The following is a 21418-nucleotide window of genomic DNA, read 5'->3' as shown; positions in this document are numbered from 1 at the left end:
CCGGTGTATAACGCGCGCGTTATACAGTAAAAAAGTGTTCTGGAGAGGTCCTGCGCGTTATCTAACGGTGCGCGTTATACACCGAAATAAGTTCCTTTTCAGGTCGGTGACGTACAGCTTGGGACAAACGTTTACGGAACACCGAGGTGTCGCATTTCGCTGTTGGGACGACACCCTAGCAGCCAAAAGAAGCAGACACACATACTGAAATATTAACAGAATACAGTCAAGCTCCTTTACAACGAAACTCAAGGGACAGCAAAAAAATTTTGCAGTAAAGGTATTTTCGTTGAAAAGGATGTCCGTTATTGGACCTATAGGGCTCCAGCGGGACCGCAAAAAAATTTGCTGTAGTGGTATTTTCGTTAAAAAGGTGTTCGCTATAAAGGAGTTTGACTGTAGCCGGTCACCCGTTTCTTGTTCGATCTCTTCCTAATATCTAACAGGGGACCGCTCCGATGAAGAAATATGCCAGTGCCGTGTTCCGTAAACTTTTGTCCCAAGCTGTACAAATTCTAGCATCTACCAGGGTGTGCTGTGGCTTTGTCCCAAATCTCTTAGGGTAAGTTGACAAAAACGGCGAAAGGGCACGGAACCTCATAAAAGGTTAAAAGTGTCTGAGATCTGGTGGAACTGGACACACCTACGAAGAGTATAAAATGCTGCTCAGTTTTGAGAACGCACTGGCCGCATTTGCTCTTGAATTGGGCTTTTCATGTCCCTGGACTTCGCGCCTGGCTGGCGTGATTGAGAAGGGACGCGAAACCGAAAGCGGAGAGGAGACTGAAGTATACTGACACCGACTCTGTTGCATAGGAGTTTAACGGCTTTGACTAAATGTGCTTCAAAAAAAGCATATGCATATATGATACACCGCCTTGGTTTATTGTGTATACTGGTGGCTGTAATAAGCTTGTATAGGAACATTGCGGTACATCAAACTTTTTCCAAATTCGGCCCATTTTTAGGGGTGCGCGTTATACGCCGGAAAATAGGGTATTGGCACATCCAGCTGTGTCGTTCAATGGCATATTTCTTACCACAGACACTGCGCTGTGAATGGTAGAAGTGCAAGGGCGCGCTGTCAGTTGATACAAACATTTTGAGCGTGCAACCGATTATAACAAGATCGAAGCAAAGGCCTCAGGACGGGAACAGCTGATATTTCGTGCTGAGACTGTTCTTCTGCCTCGCAAACTGACTCTGTTCGAAATATCGGCGGTTCCCGACTGGAGGTGATGGTTTCGATATTCCTTCCTCAGATCGCTAGATTTCCCACTTTCGATGATGGCGACGAGGTTCGTTTACGCCGGGATTAATCTGGGCCAGCGAGCAACGAGTAGCCGCATAGGTGTCGTAAGACAGGTTTCGTCAGAACTACGAGAGCACTTTCACTTGAGCGCTCGTTGGATTCTGTACTCGAAAAATGCGCTTCTCCCGTTTCAACTGAAGCTAATGGACTACGGGTTCGGATGGACTAACTTGAGTAGAATTTCTTGATCCGTAATAGACTGCTGCGTTATCTTCAAGTCTCTAGTCCGTTGCTTTGGATATACCTAGACATTGAAGTGACATGGATGTAGTTTCTTGGAGAAAGTGGAAGTCGGAACCTTCTGTTCTAGAAAACAGCGTACCATTATCGGAAGTCAAAGTATCGAATTGGTCGAGTGCCGAATTCAATTTCTCCGTGTCTTTAAAATTGACTTATCAACTTATTTTTATCAAAGTATGGAATATTCAAGTTCGCTCGAAGATAGATTTCCAATCATTAATAGCACAAAGGATGACCTTATTTTCTAAGCGCCCTATTTCATGCAGGTGATAGCCCACGTGCTACAGCACGTCGACGACTACAGCTCTACATGTGCCGGCTGTGCAGTCTTGGGGTTTTTTGCAGGGTTTTCCTCAGACTCTTCCAAACATATGTCGGCACAGTTCCCTTAGAAGTCGGCCCAGAACACACATTCCCCCATGGCGTCAGTCGTGACGTTGCCCACCTATGTGAGGCCGACCACGACCACCGCCACCACCACCACGCTCTACACAGCTCTACACAGCTATATGGGAGTTGGACTCTCCCCGCAGAGTTGTTCTGAACGTTTCTTTAACAGATCCTGAGCTGTTTATCACAGTTTTGACACCTGCGTACGTTGAACTCTCAAATGTTGCATCGCATCCAGTTCTCCTTTCCCCTTCCCAGTGTGACCTTAACATTTGAAGAGGATAACACAAAGCAGACAGCATGACAAAAACTGCAGTTTTAATGCTGTACTCCCGCTTCAGCCCCCCCCCCTCCACACACACACACATAAATGGGATGACGATGTGGTGGGTCATTCTCCGCCGTTATGGCGGTATACACTGCCCCATTGCGCTTGTGAAAGGGATGAGAAAGTGATGATGATGGAAAGGTGTCCTATTAGAGTTCGTCCATTAGTCTAGTGCTCGAGAGGAACTCAGCAACAGCTCGTAGGCCTTGCATCAGATGTGAGGGGTCCGACCATGGCCCGAGAATTTTGGCTAAGTCGAACTAGCGTTGATCGACGCGTTGCAGAGCAGTTTCCATGAGGGCGCGCTCGAGATCCCCCCCCCCCCCCCCACACACACACACCTCCTCAAGGCTTCGAAACACCTCCAGAAATTCAATCTTCGCCTCTATGCTGCAGATGATCTCAGAGAGGTATAGGTACATCCACAGGTGCAGATTCAGAGGGGGATCTTGAAACGGCTCGGGAACTTGAAAAGCGGACAGCAAATGATGTCCTTATAGCTTAGACCATACTATTCTACGTCACACAAAACTCGTGGTAGCGGACACCGAAGTCGAGAACACAAGTTCACTTTAGTGAACGGACCATTCCTTCTTGTATGCCGTTCTTTTTCTTCTTTTTGTGGTGGCTTCTAGCTCCGCTGTCTCAAACTGATTGTATTAACTGTCAAATTAAAATTAAACGTCAATTTTGCGTTTTACTGACTATATGCACTGAAATCGATAAGTTGCTGCATCGCGAAAACCCGGGGGGGGGGGGGCGCAATATTTTATATATTTCATGGTTCGCAGTCTCCTCCTGCTGAAGGGTGCTTTGCATTTCCTGTATTGTATTTCCCGGAGAGCTGAGCCGAGGATGAGTGAGCAAAGAGAGAGTGTAGCGCGGGAGGGGGTGAGCAGTGAGGAGGTGACGTAAAGTGTATCTGCTATCCACAGCTCTGTTGGAAACACTCCCTATGTCTCTGAACCTTCCTTAGGGAATGCCGCGACGACTTTGGTGCACTCGGTTCCTGCTTCCAACAATCCACCCCGTCCACAGAGGTTTTCTTCTTGTACTGATGTCCCAGTATCATATTTTTAATAAATTATGTTGCTGTTCGATGCGTAGCATTGCATACAAAAATGCATGCCTACCGTGTGAAACTTTAAATTAAGCATGCTAGCGGCGCACAAAACTACAACGACACAGAGAAGACAGACGAAACAATTCCGCTGCACTCGCAAATACAGAGTGGTTGTAATACGCAAAAAGGATAGCACAATAAAGGGGAACTTCCTTTTCGGTGTGCGCTGGTGTAGTAAGCCACTAATTAAGTAGCAAATTTCCTCAGTCATCGTCACTCCACGTATTTGTTGTTGTCGTTGTATATGAGATGTATTTTTATCTACTCTATAGGTAAGGTTCCGTGTTTTCGGTTTTAATCGAAAAACAACGAATACAGAGGGACATTCCAGGAACGATGACAGAGATAAATTCCTGCGCATGCCCAGCAAGTTGTTGATGCACATCGGAAAACCATACAGAAATACGATGGTTGTGAAAAATGTCCGTTTACTTTTTCGTTAGTCGTAAAACGCCACCGCAGTGAATAACGCCATGTGCAGAAATTACATTGTGATTTCTATTAGCCGATAACTGTCAGGTAAACCATGTACACGCCGTGAAAAACGTCGAAAAACGCCGATTTCGTGAGAATCAATAAACACCGCAAAACATACGCCGAATCCGCCCAAAAGTAAAAAACGAAAACGCGGAAAGCTATCTATAGGTCAGCCTAAGCGGGGAAACACCCAACGGCATCATCATTCACAATTTAATTGTTGTTGTTGTTGTACTATAGGCAAATTTTGTCACTCATGGTCACTACATTGTTGTTGCACTCCAGGCGTTTTTATTCACCCCTGTAGGGTCAACAGTACTTGTTTAAATAAATAATAGCCTCGTGTAGGAAGTTCCTGACGTTTGAGGCTTTCCCCGTTACATGAGTTTCCTCCTTTCTCATCACAGCTGCTCGTAATATCTACGCGACCATTTTCTCGTACTTTCTCCACATATTCCCCAGCCCCAAAGTGTCGACCTTCGTTTTCGACTGGTGATCGCGAAATGTGTCGGCCCAATGACCCACAACGGTCGACCCACAACAAGGCGATCCAGGCCGCGGTGATACGGCGGGAGAAGGGTTGCCTTCATCCGTCTCTTACGTAACAGCTGGGGAAAGAGAACAACAACTCCTCCGGGACCAGTCGGAGCGCCGGCTGTGCCGCAGGTTGACACGCCGTTCGAGTGAGTAGCATTTCTTTCTGTCTCGCAATTTTTGCGCGAATCTCTCGTAACGCGGTTTGGCCATACCACGACGTGGCTATAGTAGAAACCACATCTCTGCGTTGTGCTCTGGGGGATCAAAACCTAACTACGGCTTTAGGTGAAGAAGATGACCGTATAGTGCGGGGCATGTGTCCCGTAAGGGGACACCACTTCTAGGTCCTTACATGCCACAGGTCACGCGTTAGTATCCGTTTACTACAGCGAAAAAATATAATAAACTTGAGTGCGCTCTAAAGTCCTTTAATTTCGCGGCTCCAATGATTCTCGAAACCGGAACACAGGGCACACATTAGCAGCCACTAAATTCCGCGAATTTTCGACTCTGCAATCTGTGGCTCGGTTGGTTTCCTTTGTGATTCGCACGACAGTACTGCCCCTACTAAGTTTGATTGATTGATTGATCGATTTGTAAAAGAAACAAAATTGAGATGTTTGATAAAAACTGCACCGCGCATGCTTGAGTGCATAGCAGTTAAATGCTTACTAATAACACGCCCAACAAGCAGTGAAAATAAGGTTTGCGCGGATTGCAACATTGATTTTGACGTGTAAATTATTGACCGAAAGTCTCGCGTGCTCTTAAAATTCGCCAAATTCGTGAACATTATGGGCTGAAGAACATTAATGGTTTTTACAAGACATAGAAATCTGGTAACAATACCGCCATAACCAAGAAAGCTGGAATATATCGTTAATTGCTCTCTATTGGCTCGGGGCTTTCCATAGGCGTCATGGATGGAGTCGCGGAGTATTACAGTAAGGCTATGCAACTACCTTTATAGCAGATCTTAATCGTTCGCTGTGACGTTGGCGCTCTTCGTACTACTGTTGCCCAGCTTTACTTTAAGCCGGCTTGGCCTTCCTCTAAGTGAGGGGAAGGGAGATATGTAAAAGAAAGATTAATGTAAAACAACACTGGGGCCTGCTATCCTTCGCATTCCTGGCTCGTCAGCTGCTAGCAAATGGAGCCAGGCGCGGCAAAAACGAAAGTGGGGATCACATCACATCACATCACATCAGTCCTATGGATATAAGGAAATGGTCAAGTTAGGGCTGGTTAGGTTACGTTGGTTTTTCCAAAGGAATGGCGCTTGTTGCGTTGCAGCGTATGCAGATGAGTTACGAAAGAGGGAAGTTTGGTGTCCATAACCTTGGCGATAAACCAAATAGGTGAAATCAACTGGAAGGAGTTGCCGTCGCGGGAGAAATAACTTGGAAAGGTAAACAACAAACACGTCAATTAACATTTGGACGTGCATTTATGCTCTGCACGGAGTTGGCAGGAGCTTGCAAGTTTCCTGCCCACGGTTTAAGGTCAAGGAACCCCGAGCTTCCGAAAACTCATGTTAACCTTTCATGATACAGCCTAATGGAGCCAGTGACCTCTACAGCGCCCTCTGTGAGTGACAGAAGGCGTTATTTTGAGCCAAGCCCGCAATCCGCGTGGGTGTGCCGAGAAACGCCAAGATGATGTAACATATTGTTCGAGAGCACGTAAGGTGCGACAGATATGAGGACCCGCAAGTTCACTTGATGAAAATGTGGTACCAGCGAAGCCAGTATACTGTGACCTCTATGAATGTTTGGAGATCTTCTTCGCGGTCCCCGCAACATAGAGACTACAACAGAACGTTCTAAAGACGTCCATCTGACATCCATCCCATGCAGGTTGCCGCCATAATACCGGCTTCCATGATCCATGCGTGCAAAGCGCGCGAAGTGGTTTGTGTTCGTGAAAGTCGCAGGAAATAGAAGAAATGACATTTCAATGAAGGCGGCGCGTTGATGCCGGGCTAATGACGAAGAAAGCTGGTCTTTTCGATTTCCGACAACGGGAAGTCTCTATCCCTGCGGGGTGAAAAAGCGCAAATTGCCTTCAACGCAAATGAAAGGCAGGATAATAATAGATATCGGCTGAACTTGAAGATTGACGTGCATCTCGGAACCTCCAAAGAAAGACATGGCGCACTCCAAGCACGAGTTGTGGTTCGTTTTCGCCTACAAGTATAATCACAGCGAAGGGTAACGGAAAGATGACGTCAGAGCGTATACGACTTTACGTAACAGTAGGCCAGAAGGTGGCACGCATTCGGGGCGGCCGCCTTACATAATCGTACGTTGTTGCGTAATTTGACAGTTCAGGACGGCTGACCTCTTTGAGCGGGCAAAACACTCGCTGTGAGACACTTGATCCTACTCTTGGAAGCAATACCTTTTTGTCAGCATGCTGATTTCGTCTGACAATAAGAGATCACGCCGTGCAAGACTTATTTATTTATTTATTTGCGAAATTCAAGACAGACTGCTGCGTGCAGGCCGCCAACGGTGTGCCGCATAGCTGAGGTGCGGCGCTGTTGAGAAACACAGTGGGAAACCTTTCCAACGGGCATTCCTTATACAGCGCACCTCTTCATGAGAATCTGCATCTCTGATGTATTGGGGTACCTACTTCAGCAAGAATACAATGCGCTGAGGCTGTAAAGCCCAGAACAAAGTGCTCGGAAGTGACCGAACCCCCTGTCTTAACCACAAAATTCCTCCAAAGGCTTGTCGGAAATTTTCATGAAGAGAAAGTAAAGAGATGAGAAAGGGAAGAAATCTCTCAGCCATGCCTTCATTCATTCATTCATTCATTCATTCATTCATTCATTCAGAGATAAATATCAAGGCGATTTGGTCTTGTTGATACAGCTTTGTAACAAAAGTTTACGGAACACTGGAGCAAATAGGAGCGGAAGAGATAGGAGGAGAATAATAGGAGGAGAATAGCCCGGTCACCCGTTTCTTATTCCATCTCTCACTGATAGCTAGCAGGGAGCCGCTTCGATGAAGAAATGCGACAGTGCCATGTTCATAAAGAAGCTCAATAAAGCAAAAATACGGACATGTCCGTATTTTTGTTGGAGTCCGTTCTGTGCCCTTCTGCAGAAAGGGAAGGGCACAGAAATGACTTCAACTACCAACAAATATTATTACTTTAAAAATAATTGCAATTTATACGGGTCTTCCGCACGCGCTCTGTCGGAGGTGTTCCATTTCTTCAGGATTCAAGGTTATCGATTCCACGCTTACACATTGCGTTCTTCTTCCAGAGTCCAGAATGCTCAGAATTCACTGCACGTCGGTGTAGCAACGATGAGAAGGTCTCCTGATCACGATCATAAATATGACGCATTTTTAAAATCCATTAAAGATCCAGTTCAAGGGGAAAAAGAAAGACCCCGATGCCATCCGGACAGCTCCTCTGAACAGTTAGCTTTGCAACGCTCGAAATGCTCACCGAAACGTTCTTCTTCTGGATTCTTCGGGTTCCATGCAATGCACCGAGATTTTATTGCTACTACAAGAAGGCACGTGGTGAAGTCGCCGAAGGTCAGATCCTCCTCGGTAGTCTCTTCGTGGAAGGAATCGAGGGGGACTTTCCCCGTAAATTCGTCCTCGTCGAGTTTCCTGACTATTTTATTTTCCTCACTTTCGATATACATCTTCCTTCGCCACTCCTTGCCCGTTCACATTCTTATAATCTTTACCACCAGCATTTTGCGCAACCGGGAAAAGACGCTTTCAGAGCGTACATTGCATTGCAAGGTATCGTAATTCCCATGCGGTGAAAAATACCTCGTGCAAGACGTTGCTGCTGTTGTTATTACAGTAGAAACCGGATTCAGTCTTGCAATGATAATTAGGGCTCCGTGCCCGCGGCCTTCATTTTTGCATAATTTGAGGGAACGTTTAGAGTGATTAATATTTTTTTTTTTCGGGAAGTGTGGTATTTTTAGGCATTAAATAAGACTCGGAAATATAAATGCCGGGATTCGTGGCCTATGTCTACGATGGCTCTCTTAACGAATCGGCTGCGTGCGGACGTCGGAGTTGCACGCTAAATATGCAATTCGCGGAAATCACTGAGCGTCGCGGCAGTTGTTATTGCAACAGAGACAATATAACATCATTTATCACCGCTGTCATTAAGCTGAAAGCTGTATTTGATACGCATGCAGATCCCTGACCAGGAATGTGTGTTTATCTTCCTCTCATGATACACAAGAATGTCTGTATATATGGATCTCGATGCACATTTGTAATGACAGAGGGAACACATGGTGAGGTGGGAGGAACGCAATCCTGTACGCCAATCTGGCCATGGGAATACTAACAAACCTCTCTAACCTTCTTTTTTGCTGCTTTGTCTCCACTTGTACACCAATCATAACCACACCAGTTGCTTCGCGGCGCTCGCACGGAATCAAACAAGAAAAAAAAAAGGGTCAGCTACATTGCATCTGTTACGAATTATAAATTTATAATAAGTGGAAATGAAAGTATTATTATTTATTTGCGTTACGATACTGCGATCTTTTGCGGGTACAATGAACTTTTCATTATAACCGGAAGCGGATGGACCCCCCTCCACAAAAAAAAGGGGGGATATAAGCAGCAATTTGATAAAGGTGGAAGTGCCATAAAACAGCGATAGTACCCTCTGAAACATTGCGGGAGCCTCAAAACAGTATTCATGTGAGCAAACTAACATTTGTATTCAACAACTTTGGCAGCCTATTAAAAGAAGACGAAAGCTGGGTTTGTCGTGCGGGCTGCCCGGCGGATAAGTACGGTATTCTCACTAAGCAGAGTCAGCTGGCGGTGTACTTCGTATAATCGGGTTCGAAACGCACGCATTTCGGTCGGGACCGTGTGAGATTTCAACAACAGCAACAACAACTTTACTTCAAGTTGGGCGACACTCTACCTAGTACCCCATTGCTGGTGGTGACGTGAGGTAGAGTTTTCGTAATATGAGTGTGAGATTTCGAATAAAGCGATAATTGGGGAAAACGATCTCGTTATAACGAATGTTTACTACGCATTTATGCTGTCTATACCAGGATCGGTATGTCAACTATGCTCTATACTGTGTGCATGCGAACGCGGCTTGACCCAAAGAGGAGGCTTGCAAAAGAGACTGTTGAGAAAGTAGAACACTAGGCGAGAGTGAACTCCGATATGGTGAAACATCTGTGAAGAAATCCGAAGTGAAAGTGTATGATGGAACGGGCCTCTATACTTACAAGAGCACTTCTATGGAGAGGACAGCTTTGTTTGAAGAACAGGATTTCGTTCTGTCTTTAGCACAGACGTCTAACGGTCTTTATCCGCTCTATTCCTGACTTTTGATCAGTTTAGAGTTTGCATGCACAAAGTGAGTGACGTCCAGGAAGTGAAGGAACTTTCGTGTGGACGTTGCGTGTCTTAAAATGGAGTTCCCCACTTGACGGGCAGCAAGAATAGCCGGCCGACTGTGGGAATCTGCGCACACATATGCACGTGAACTTCGCTGTACTCCCTGCATAGTTATAGATAGCATAACCTTCCCTTACCCTAGCATGCATTCAACCGCGTCATCTACTCTTTGGAAGGCAAACACATAAATTTCGTACCTCACATATACTTGTTCACTTGAGGTTTCACGCTATTCAATGCACGCTATTCCCTACTATATGCCCTCCTTTCAGAGTTTACGGCGTTTCTTCACGGAAATGCATCGTGTCAATCCAGATTTGCGGCACAAGGACTCGTGACACGTCACTATTTCAACGGGAGTTCTCTGCAGACAAAACGGTTTATTAACTTGAATAAGGGACAGAAACTTGTAAAACTGGCACATCTGTGGATGTCCAGTCTTACAGGGGCCCAAATAGTCTAGTCATTCGAGCGATTATAGTCGTAGGGACTATAATCGCTCAAATATGGAATCCACAGAAGTCCCCTTGTATACCACCGGCGTGAGCAATGACGGCTACGTCGCAGACAGTGCTGTTTGTTGTCAATTAAGATATATCTACGCACTGCTTGCCGACACGTCTACGGAGTTTGTTTTTTATTATGTTAGTGCCGCGAAGCAACTGTGGCCATGAGCGGCGTACAGACGTGGACAGATGGAAAGAGGACACATCAATGAGTGTGGTGTAGGTGGGAGAGGGGTTAGTGTGCGTCCTGGGCCGACTTCAGGGGTACTGTGCCGACATTCGTCTGGAAAGTCTTCGGAAAACCCAGGAAAAACCTCAGACGGCACTGCCTGTGGTGAGATTCGAACCCACCACCTCCCAGTCTTCAGCACGACCTTGGCCATGCCGCTGAAACGGAGTTTGTTATCGTCGTAGCCAACTGTTCTTTACTGCCTAAAGATGTCTATGACCGAACACACAAAAAACAGAATTTCACTTCATAACACGGCCATGATCAGCCAGCGTGGTTATGTCGTCTGATTGCTTAAAACGGGAGGCGTACGCCCCTTCTGTAACACCTCTCATTATCGCAAAGTGTTACAGAATAAAAGGACTGTGTTACGTGACAGAGCAGGTAACGAACCAGCAAGCCGGTGTGAGCGGCTAGAATCCTCAGCAGACAAAAACAAAGACGGCGAAAACGTAATCGAAGTCAGGTAACTACGTAGTCGTATATTTCCGGACAAGCCAGCTCCTACAGGTCAACATCGCTCACAAATCAAAAGACGTCTGTGATTGGCTTAGGTGTGCACATGACGCCTCCGAGTGACAACTCAGTGCCCCCATATGCTTCAAACTGTTGCTTGCACACTGATCACGTTGTGAAACCATTCATTCACATGTGAATCGGCTTGCCCGTCTTCATGGCGTTCGCCGTCTTCTGCGCGGACTGCATTATCCACTCGCGGAAACATACCTCTCTGACTGTAGCTCTTATGTTGCCTATGAATATAGGAAGCTGGAGTACCCGGAACGGGACAATGACGGCACTGCTTTCAAGTTCAGTGTGGTCGAATGTGTCCAGAAGAATAACACAGAATTTCGAATGCGACCGTCTGGGCAGTGTATATTCCGGGGGAGGTGACCTTTAATCCATTTTCTTCCGGATTTGACCGTCGGAGCGAAAATCAAGGGCACGAGTGGACTTCCTGTTTGTGTGCGAGAACGAAAGTGAAACTACACGAGGATTGGTGGAGGTTGTTGCCGAAAAAGAGAAAAGTGTGCCAGCGCGTTCTGGTCCGTCGGCACGAAGGTTGTTCACCTCCGGGGGGTCCCATTCTCTCCTGGCGAACGCACCAAGGAAGAAAGATGGCGGCCCAAGTGGACGACGCGTTCTGCGGGATCACAATGCACGACACGTAAGTGTTTGTTGTACGCGATGGGTTATTAGTGTACACAATGACATTAAGAGGGACATGGCTCGCAGATCATGAAGGACAAACACATTGGAACAGAAGGGGGCGTGTAATAATAGCCAAGATCTCATCGCGTAGATTTTATCGGTGGGAAGACGTGCGATTCATTGATTGTGTGGTTGAGTTTAGCATGCTTTCCCACTCCCCGCGCCTTTTTTACACGCGAAAGCGCATGCCCACTTTCATGTCTTTTCATAGGCTACTTGTTGCGCGTGCATCAAGGTTGATGCATTCGCGTGTTCCTAGAAAACCGTTGAGTAAGCAAACTTTACTCTCTTTGTGTAATATTCGTACAATTATTCGTACATTTTGACACATTGTTCACGCGATATTCCGTGTATCACACATCAAGTTTACGCTGATCGCGTAGGCTCGAGAATAAGGTGAACCGTACTTGTGCTTGTTGTTACGGACATTCTTCCGACTTTCTAGGGCACTTTCAGTCAATGAAACTTTTCGGCCGACGGAGCGTAATTTACTTTCCCGGTCTCTTTTTCTATACTCGCAGCCGTCTTGCCGAGTAGTATATGACAATGAACGCAATTCACGCAAGCCGTTCTTACACTCCAGGCGTTGCAGACGTATGTCCGTGATCCTTGTTAGTGGCGTGACATTGGTTCACCGATGTACGTTGTGGCAGGAAATGGTGTCACACAAGAACGCCGCCCTGCATCCTACACTGGATTTGTGATGCCTAATCCCCCCCCCCCCCCCACACACCTTCAACCGTATAACCTTGCAGGGCGCGCCCTTAAAGTATGCTGTCTGCACCTGGCACTGCCACATAAGCAAACAACAACAGAGACGTGAGGTGACAATGAATTAGGAAATTTGCCACTTAATTTGCCGCACATAGTTAGTAGTCAAAGACGTTGGTACACATACTTCTCAAATAGCAGCAGCAAGACATCCAAGAAAGATACCGCAATGAAAAGAACTCGGAACAGGCTTGGGGTGGAAAGGGTGTAGTGACATTGGAAGCTTTCGAGTGTCACGGGGCAAAACGATTTGAATTCCGTGTTTACAAGTAGCAAATCAAACTGACTCAATTTGTATACGGTTTTCTATAACTCTAGAACTGTACAACTAACAATCCCCTTGCTAACAGCCTAATGTTCTAGTTCAGTGTAAACTTCAGCAAGAGCCCCGCATACTTTTATTTGTATGTAATTCTGTATTTCCATATTTCTATTAAATATACCTGCGTACATATAAAACTCCGCCGTGTGCACGATGAGGTTACGGCAGATCGCCGACTCGACATCTGGGCCATCGCTCAGGTTACAGGCATATCCAAAACAGATGGACACATCTTGACCCAATATCTTGACATGCACAAGGCCGCTGCAAGATGGGTCCCAAGATTGCTCACACCTGATTAAAAACGCGAGCACGGCACCGCGTCCACGAACAAACTCCAATTGTCCAGGAGAGATCCTGTGGAATTCCGTGTCCGGTTTGTGACTGTGGACGAGGCATGGTCCATCGCGAGAGTGAAGCCAAGTGCAAACAGTGGAAACACCGCTCCTTCCCACCGCCGAAGACGGGGTCTGTTCATCAGTCAAGGTGATGCTGATCCATCTACTGCTGAACGCCATCAAGGCCGAACAACGCGGTGTGCTCTGGACGAGGGTCCTGTTGCACCAGGACAATGCGACCAAACACCCTGTTGCTGTGACGATGGCCGTTATCCACTCCTGCGGCTTTTCTATGGTCAATCATGCACCCACTATTACTCGCCAGATCTCGCCCCATCGGACATCCATCTGTTCCCCTAGGTGAAAAAGGAACTCTCTGGTATCCACTTCGCCAGTGATGATGACATCATTGACGCCGTGGCCCGTTCTTGAAGTACCGAACATTCAAATATTTTCCACGGGGATCTGAGGACGGCTGAGCGAAGTGTCTGGATGTTGGCGCTGACTAGTTGCAAAGTAACATTGGTTCATTCACCTCGGCCACCTCCTTCTGGGCCAGACCGAGAAGTTATGGAACACCCTCTTGTACGCAGTACAATACCAACATCATATGAGGATATATGTCGTTTGTTTATGGAGCATATGTGCCTGAATATGTGGCAACTTTTCCTAGTACTAGTGAGGGGATGTCGAATGCTGTCATTTGCCTGCTGTTAGGAGGCGCCCGACCCGTCTGAGCTTGACATTAGCCGGTCCCCCGAGCGCGGTGAAAACAAGCGCTGCAACAAAATAAGTAGCATACTAGTACACAGCGAAAAATCGGGATATCGAAAAATCGGTTAATTATCGCAGAGTACTAGAGTAGGAGCACAGAGGTAGCCAGTCCGAACTTGTCGAGACTCACTCCGTTTTCAATTTTAGTGTAATCACCATCATCATACTCAGGAGATGTCAGGTGTAAAATCATGATGACTTCAAATCTGAAATTTGTGACCTGCGCCATGAGGTTCTTCCCAGAGTAACGGATGTCCACGATAAAAGCGCACTGAAAACGCGGAGCCGAAAATAGTCTTCTGCATTTCTGTGCACGTTCGTATTCTTACCCCCACAACCACGAAAACCGCCCACTTCTATGTAACGTTTTAGAAATGGGTGTGAAGTGTTTCCGACATGTTTGAAACGAAGCGTACCATTCCGCAATGACCTACATACTGCACCAACAAAGAGAAGTGAAAAGCTGCATTGGAACATCATTACAAATACAATCAGTGGATACTTCAATTGGAACCGCTTCGTCCGAGGACCCCTCCGTTACTCATGGCACGGATTACGGCATGACAGATCTGTGCCGTGAGTCACGGTTGGCCATTATGGAAAATAGCTCCAGTTGAAAAATATCAGCCGCTGAATACATTTCAAGGGATGTTTCAATGACAGCTTTCACTTTTGTTCGGTTAGGCTACTGGGTGGATAAATCATGTCCACTAAGTCGTCAGACCTCTGTGTGTGTGTGTGCGTAAGATAGAAGATTGACCTAGTTGATACGAAGTCATGACTCAGGGACTATGTGTAGTTGCCTTTCGCTCTCAGTGTGCCACCGGAAGGATATCATACCGTAAGTGTCATTGGCTTACGTGACTGCAAGCCATTTTAGTGAAAGTAACATAAGTTGCTTTGGACAGTGTACCGCAGGGTGCACTGTCAAAAGTCTTCGCAAATCCCAAAAGCATTTTATCTATTTTACGCCCGTCATCCAAAGCTCTATCGGTTGTTTTGATCGAAACGATCTTAGTATTATCCAGTAAGTTTAAAATATGAAACTACTCCTTAATTATTTAAATTAATAATGCGTAGTCGAACGGCCCTTCACTAACTGAGAAAGCTTCCTTTCCGCGACATCGCTCGTTGAATCTGATGGGGTTGGAACACTCGCGCAAAGAATGTTGTAGAGGCTTAATCGATAATGAGGGCAAACGCAAAAGCAATTATCTTCATAGAAGTGTGGGTTCGACTCCCGCCACTGTCCCTCGCTGACTTTGCGTTGGCCGCCGACCTTGAGATCTGTATGGAAAGCTTCAGACAATACGGCCGGCGGTGGGGCATGACCCCACAACCCCCAGGCTTTAGCGTGACCTTGAAGCTGTCACCGCTGCCGGACGAATGTCGCGTCCACTTAGCCACTGCCGTCGAACCAGCCAGATGCAGAGCACCCTCTGGATGTGCCTCGTTGCTTAGAGTTTCGAATGGTCTGACCGCTATATTCTTAATCGTTCCAGAGGGCCGAACAGCATCATGTGCCGCGACGAAAGCCGCCGGAAGCGCATCGCCATCATTGGCGGCGGGTCGGCGGGCATCGCTTCTGCAAAGTCCTGCCTCGAAGAAGACCTGCTGCCGGTGATCTTCGAGAAGACCGATCACCTAGGTGGATTATGGTACTACCGCGAGAAGCCGGAGTACGGCGTTCCATCCCTCATGCACGCCACCATCATCAACACGTGCAAGGAGATGAGCGCATTCAGTGACTTTCCTCCGCCCAAGGAGTTCGCAAACTTCATGCATCACTCCATGCTGGTGCGTTATTTTGAGATGTATGCTGAGCATTTTGGACTCATGAAACACTTCCGCTTCAACACCGAAGTGATGCGCGTTGTGAAAAGTGCCGATTATGAGGCTACAGGCTGCTGGGATGTCACTTACAGGTGAGGCCCTTTTACCGTTACGACTAGCTGAAGTACGCTACCATGCACTTATGAGGTGACTTTTCAGCCAAAATGACTTTACGATCTCGGTTCGGGACTTTTTTCTGCACAAATATGTTCTCTCCCCCTAAAAGCAGACGCAATTGCATTTGAATGACAGTATGACAGATGGGCGTCATCAGGTGTCGTGTATGGTAGAGCGCGTCCACGGACACCGCGCAACGAAGACTTCACTTTCAGATGTTTTCGCCATGTTCCGTTCATTGCTCTGAAGTAGCAGGTCCCACGTTAGAAAGGCTTATATATAATATTATTTCACCACCGTCATCATCATGTTGGAATTTCTGGAGAGTACCCACCTCCGACAGTTGTCTTCTACATAGCCTACCCATGTCTCTAATGGTAACCCGACTATGCAGCACCAAGAAGGCAGACGGCAGCCTGGAAACAAAAACAGAAACCTTCGAAGGTGTTCTCGTCTGCTCGGGTCACCACGTCATTCCACACGTGCCTACATTTCCCGGATTAGACAGGTTCAAGGGCGAAGTTCTGCACACTCATGACTACAAGATACCCGAACGATATAGAGATAAGAAAGTGCTGATCATAGGTGTCGGCAATTCCGGAGCGGATGTCGCAGTGGATCTCTGCCCTGGAGCCAAAAAGGTACCTACTCACACCGCTTTGGCGCTTTTATATTGAAGCAGAAGCATCCAAGATAGAGCAACTATGCCGCCACACGTAAAACAGAACCAGGCGTGGTGACTCCAGGCTGCTTCAGCAGAGCAGCTCCGATGTGGGTGCAAAAGGGGCGGTAGCCCTGGGCGCCTTTTCCTGTTCCCCTGTAGGGGAGACGGACGGCAGGGATCTCGGGAGCTCATAAGGTTCGGAAGTAAAGAGAGAGCGAAAATAATTTTCACTGTAGAATTCAGGGTACTATTTCTATTTCGACTTTTCACACTTTCAGGGGGGGGGGGGTTCGGTTCGAATTTTTTTGTAGGGCTTTGAAATGCACAACGCATCTGCAACAGAATAAAAGCCTGTCATATCTATACGGCTAAATATAAAGAGCATGCGTAAGTTCAACGCCTGCAATGTTTTTGGTCTATTGTGCAGTCTTTAGAGAGTGTTTCTAGGAGGTGGGTAGGGTGCCTTATGGTCATCCTGCGCCAGGACACAAGGGACATAGAGCAGCATACACTGTACGGCAGTTTCGAGTACAATTCTAAGTAGTGTATACGAGCATTCGTCGTAAATGCCATTGCAATAATAATCTTGCAATAATAATCTTGTCTTGCAATCTTGATTAAGTGGCACATTACAACAGGTGTACCTGAGCACGCGCCGTGGATGCTGGGTCATTCGGCGCGTTGGTCTCTTCGGGCTTCCTGCGGACTCTGTCCTCAATCGTCGCATCACAAACCTATTCAACCACATGGCACCGGAGTCTCTGGTGAACTTCGTGTACGAGACGTACTCCAACGAGGCATTCAGTCACCGGTTCTACCGGCTCAAGCCCGAACATCGCTGGCGGAATCAGCATCCCACTATCAATGATGCCTTGCCTAACGGGATCCTCAGCGGACGCATCATCGTCAAGGGAGACGTGCTCGAGTTCACGGAGACCGGGGTAATTTTCAAGGGCGAAGAAGGTGAAGAAGTCAAACTCGATGTCGTCATCTTGGCCACAGGTTATTTGGTAAGACACGATTTAACAGTGAATATACTCCATCCTCATCGGTGGATGAAAAGTTCTTTTTAAAACCAGGGGACCTGGGTGGCAGAGACAATAAATGTTTTCAGAATGCTCCGGCGTTTAGCTTGCAGGGGCCAGTAAATCAGTGTCTCCGTGTTCTTGAGCTATGACACTCGTCACATAGCGTCTCCGAGCCAGTATTATTACAACTAGCATAATGCCGTGCGACGGAGGACCACTGAAGCTTCGAAGAACAGTTGAACTATCCGGGGAAACCTACTGTCTATTCCCTCGTATAGGGAGAGGACCAACCCCTCGTTTCTCCGCTGAACCATTCATATATCTGTCGTCCTTGTTGCACGTACATGTACATCGGATCCATCTTGCGATCCTCAAAACATCGATGAACACCGCAAATTTACGGAAATGGCTTACGTACCCGAGTGCGTGACCGCTATCCGTGCCGATCAAGAAGTGTCGCTGTGCCATGAACTGAAGAACAGAAACTGATATGCATACATGTCTCTATAGCGCAATTGACGTTTTTGCCATGCAACATTTGTCGACGATCAATATAATTTCTTGGCATAAAATATTCACCTCGCGGTAATGTATGGCGGCCGTTGATTGGTTAGTCGACCTCGTTATGCTGTATACGTCCCCGGATCAAGTTATGATGCTTGGGTTATTTGGTTTGAACTTCAGAGAGGTGTGACGCTCCTTGTTGTGCAGGCGACGTTCCCATTCCTGGACCATGACGTGCACAGGACGGAGAAGAACAAGGTGTGCCTGTACAAGTACGTGTTTCCCCCGCACCTTCCGCACCCGTCCCTCGCCTTCATTGGACTCCTGCAGCTTCTGGGAGGGGTGTTTCCAGCTCAGGAAGCTCAAAGTCGATGGTTTGCCCTGCTCATGAACAAGAAACTTTCGCTGCCTTCTTCCGAACAGATGATGGCCGATTACACGAAGATGCGTGCACGACTCGAAAGTCGCTACGTTGACAGCCTCCGCCACACTTTCCAGGTATTCTTCATGCGTCGATGACATGCCGATACTCGTCTTTCTAGTTCGCGATAACACAACCGCCCTTGTCAAGTCGCAACCGTACATTCAAATACTCGAAAAAAAATCGTGCTATACTCTCCGCTAGCAAGGTCTAAGCCAATCTGACTTGATTCATTTCAGGCGGACTGGGTAGACTACATGGACGACATAACATCCCAGATTGGTGCCAAGCCTAACCTGTGGAAGATGTTTTGGCAAGATCCGTCGCTCTTCTGGAAGTGTTATTTTCTCCCCTGTCTACCCTACCAGTACAGACTACAGGGCCCTCACTCCTGGTCTGGAGCACGGAATGCTATCTTCACGATGAACGAGAGACTCAAAGGTCCGCTGGACACCAGAAAGATGCCATCAAAAAAGGGGGAGAAGCGGATCCAGAGGGCTGTGCCAACCGTCTTGTGGGTGGCTGGACTATTGGTTCTTTTCATCTACTTGTTGACGTACCTTTTCAAGGGCTGATGTCCCTCACTAATGACGATGTGCCTACCGACAATGTATTGTAGATATGATCCTTCGAGAAATATGTCATCATCTCAGCGCAGAAACCGCTTTGCGTGGGCGAGTGCCAAGCACACTGTTGTCAACTTGTCCTCTAGAACACAAGGCAGAGTAACAGCACGAAACGGCTAACGGCTCCAGTACGACGGGAGCGTAAATTTGTATCGTGCGGAAGGAAGAGAGGATGTACTTTCGTTTTACACCTCATGCTAGACAATCGTGGAAGGCAGGCGTGTGACATTTCTCTTCGGTCGTTAACTTGAGCGAACCACTCGACAACACGTGGCTCGTCAGATACGAAGCGCCCTGTATTCTAGAGGAAGCTGGCAAATATGCAACTTCCGAAATCAGACCACGTGGAAAGCCGAAGTGACACGTGCACGGTTCTACAGCATGCCCTCATGTTTGCATTGTTGCAACATTTATGCACACGTTGCTGCTGAGGGCAAGATTCCGAAATAAACTTGTACGACAAGCTATCAGGATAGGACCACGCTTCTTTGAGCCTCACTTGCATTCACGCGCACAACTTCAAAGTTGGCCTTCGAGGTGTAAACACATCCTCCTAACGAGTGTCCAATCTTCTCACTTTTTATATTTGTAATGTGAAATAACTCTAGTAGTCTCGCTTGTTATATATATATATATACAGGGTGTCCCAGCTAAGTATATACAGATATTTTAAAAATATATATAACACTTTTTCCAAGATGAATTGCAATATAGCATATGCTGAAGGGCACTCCCTAGGAGGGCATAGCAAAGTCCAAATGCAATGTCTTAATTAACTTTCAGTAATTAAATTTTTAATTATAAAAGCTACAAGTTGCTACAAAGTTGTCCCAAAGCTACAAAGCTACAGCTACAAAGCTACAAAGTTGTCCCAATGAGAACATCTGTTCCTTTCGGTTGCCTGATATCGTAGCCGTTTCCAGAACAAAAATCCGTTCGATTGATCGGCTGCAAAAAATTCGTGAAGGAACGCCATTTTTTTCTTTATTTTGTTCATTGCGCTTCTTAGAAGACGCGTCTTTCCTTCATCCCCAATGTGAGAGGGAGAAAGAGCACACTATCGCCTCTCGCGTCCTGGAAAAAGATTAAAAGGAAACAGAACATGCAACCCAAGATAAGGCCAGTTCCGATAGTCACCCGATACATTTGTTTTTGAACATGAAAGAACTGATGTTCTGAGGCTGGAACAACATAGAAGGGACAAATGCATACAAAGCCTCAATTTGCCTAAGAAATTAACGATGAAAGATGAAAGTCACTGGAAAGGTTAGCCAGCTGTAGGACTCGAACCCACATCTTCTGGATTGCCGGTCCAGGGCTCTACCAATTCAGCTAAGCTAACACGCCTTCTCAGCGACTTCCAGGGTGCGTCATCTGAAGGGACAAACCAGCCACTCTGAAAGGAGGTTGAGTGAGAGAGTGGCTGGTTTGTCCCTTCAGATGACGCACCCTGGAAGTCGCGAAGATGTGGGTTCGAGTCCTACAGCTAGCACATTTGTTTAGCTTTTAGCTTTCACATTTGTTTTTGTTTTGTTTCCGCAAGTTTAAGCTCATCTTCGACGCATGAGGCGGCACTGTGCTCTTTCCCCCTCTCACTTTGGGGATGAAGGAAATACGCGTCTGCGAAGATGCGCAATGAACAAAGAAAAAAATGACGTTCCTTCACAATTTTTTTGCGGGCGATCTATGGAACAGATTTTTGTTCTGAAACCGGCTACGATATCAGGTGACCGAAAGGAACAGATCTTCTTATTGGGTCAACTTTGTAGCTTTTATAATTAAAAAGTTAATTAATGAAAGTTAATTAAGACATTGCCTTTGGACTTTGCTAATGCCCTCCTGGGGAGTGCCTTTAAGCGTATGCTATATTGCAATTGATTTCATCTTGGAAAAAGTGTTATATATATTTTTTTTTTTTAATCTGTATACACTTAGCTGGGACACCCTGTATATCCGTAGAAAATTGTAGCGGGATCGGCGAAAAGCAAGCATAGCAAAGATCTCACTGACAAAGGTAAGAAAGAAAAATCGAAGTGGCATCGCAAGCAGCTAGAGGGCATCCCTACTCAAGAACCCGAGATTGAGGGACAAAAAAGGACACACACTACAAGAAATATTTTCTGTCGGTCAATATCAGGGTTTTTGAGTGTGGATGTCAAGTATCACCAGCTCGCCTGCTCTCTCGACGTTCTGTCAGCTAGAGTTATACGCCGACAAAAGAGGAAGTAACCAGAGGT

The 21418-nt window shown here is 46.7% G+C and overlaps 1 protein-coding gene across 1 annotated transcript; it reads left to right on the top strand.

The window, feature by feature from the left end:
* Positions 1-4499: 4499 nt before the first annotated feature.
* On the top strand, positions 4500-19646 carry LOC135395306 (flavin-containing monooxygenase 5-like). Its single transcript, XM_064626538.1, has 6 exons — positions 4500-4553; positions 15491-15913; positions 16333-16579; positions 17241-17612; positions 18342-18632; positions 18795-19646. Exons 2-6 carry the CDS (start codon positions 15507-15509, stop codon positions 19128-19130), a joined length of 1653 nt encoding a protein of 550 aa, XP_064482608.1. The 5' UTR covers positions 4500-4553; positions 15491-15506; the 3' UTR covers positions 19131-19646.
* Positions 19647-21418: the final 1772 nt, after the last annotated feature.

This window comes from Ornithodoros turicata, chromosome 5 (assembly GCF_037126465.1).
Source record: "Ornithodoros turicata isolate Travis chromosome 5, ASM3712646v1, whole genome shotgun sequence".
Taxonomy (NCBI): domain Eukaryota; kingdom Metazoa; phylum Arthropoda; class Arachnida; order Ixodida; family Argasidae; genus Ornithodoros; species Ornithodoros turicata.
This window is presented reverse-complemented; position numbering and strand designations above follow the sequence as displayed.

Bases quoted from the DNA above. Each gene is read 5' to 3' on its own strand.
- LOC135395306 (XM_064626538.1), top strand. From the start codon at position 15,507: ATGTGCCGCGACGAAAGCCGCCGGAAGCGCATCGCCATCATTGGCGGC. The intron at 16,580-17,240 runs GTACCTACTCAC...ACATTACAACAG, and splicing joins TCTGCCCTGGAGCCAAAAAG to GTGTACCTGAGCACGCGCCG. The intron at 18,633-18,794 runs GTATTCTTCATG...GATTCATTTCAG, and splicing joins GCCTCCGCCACACTTTCCAG to GCGGACTGGGTAGACTACAT.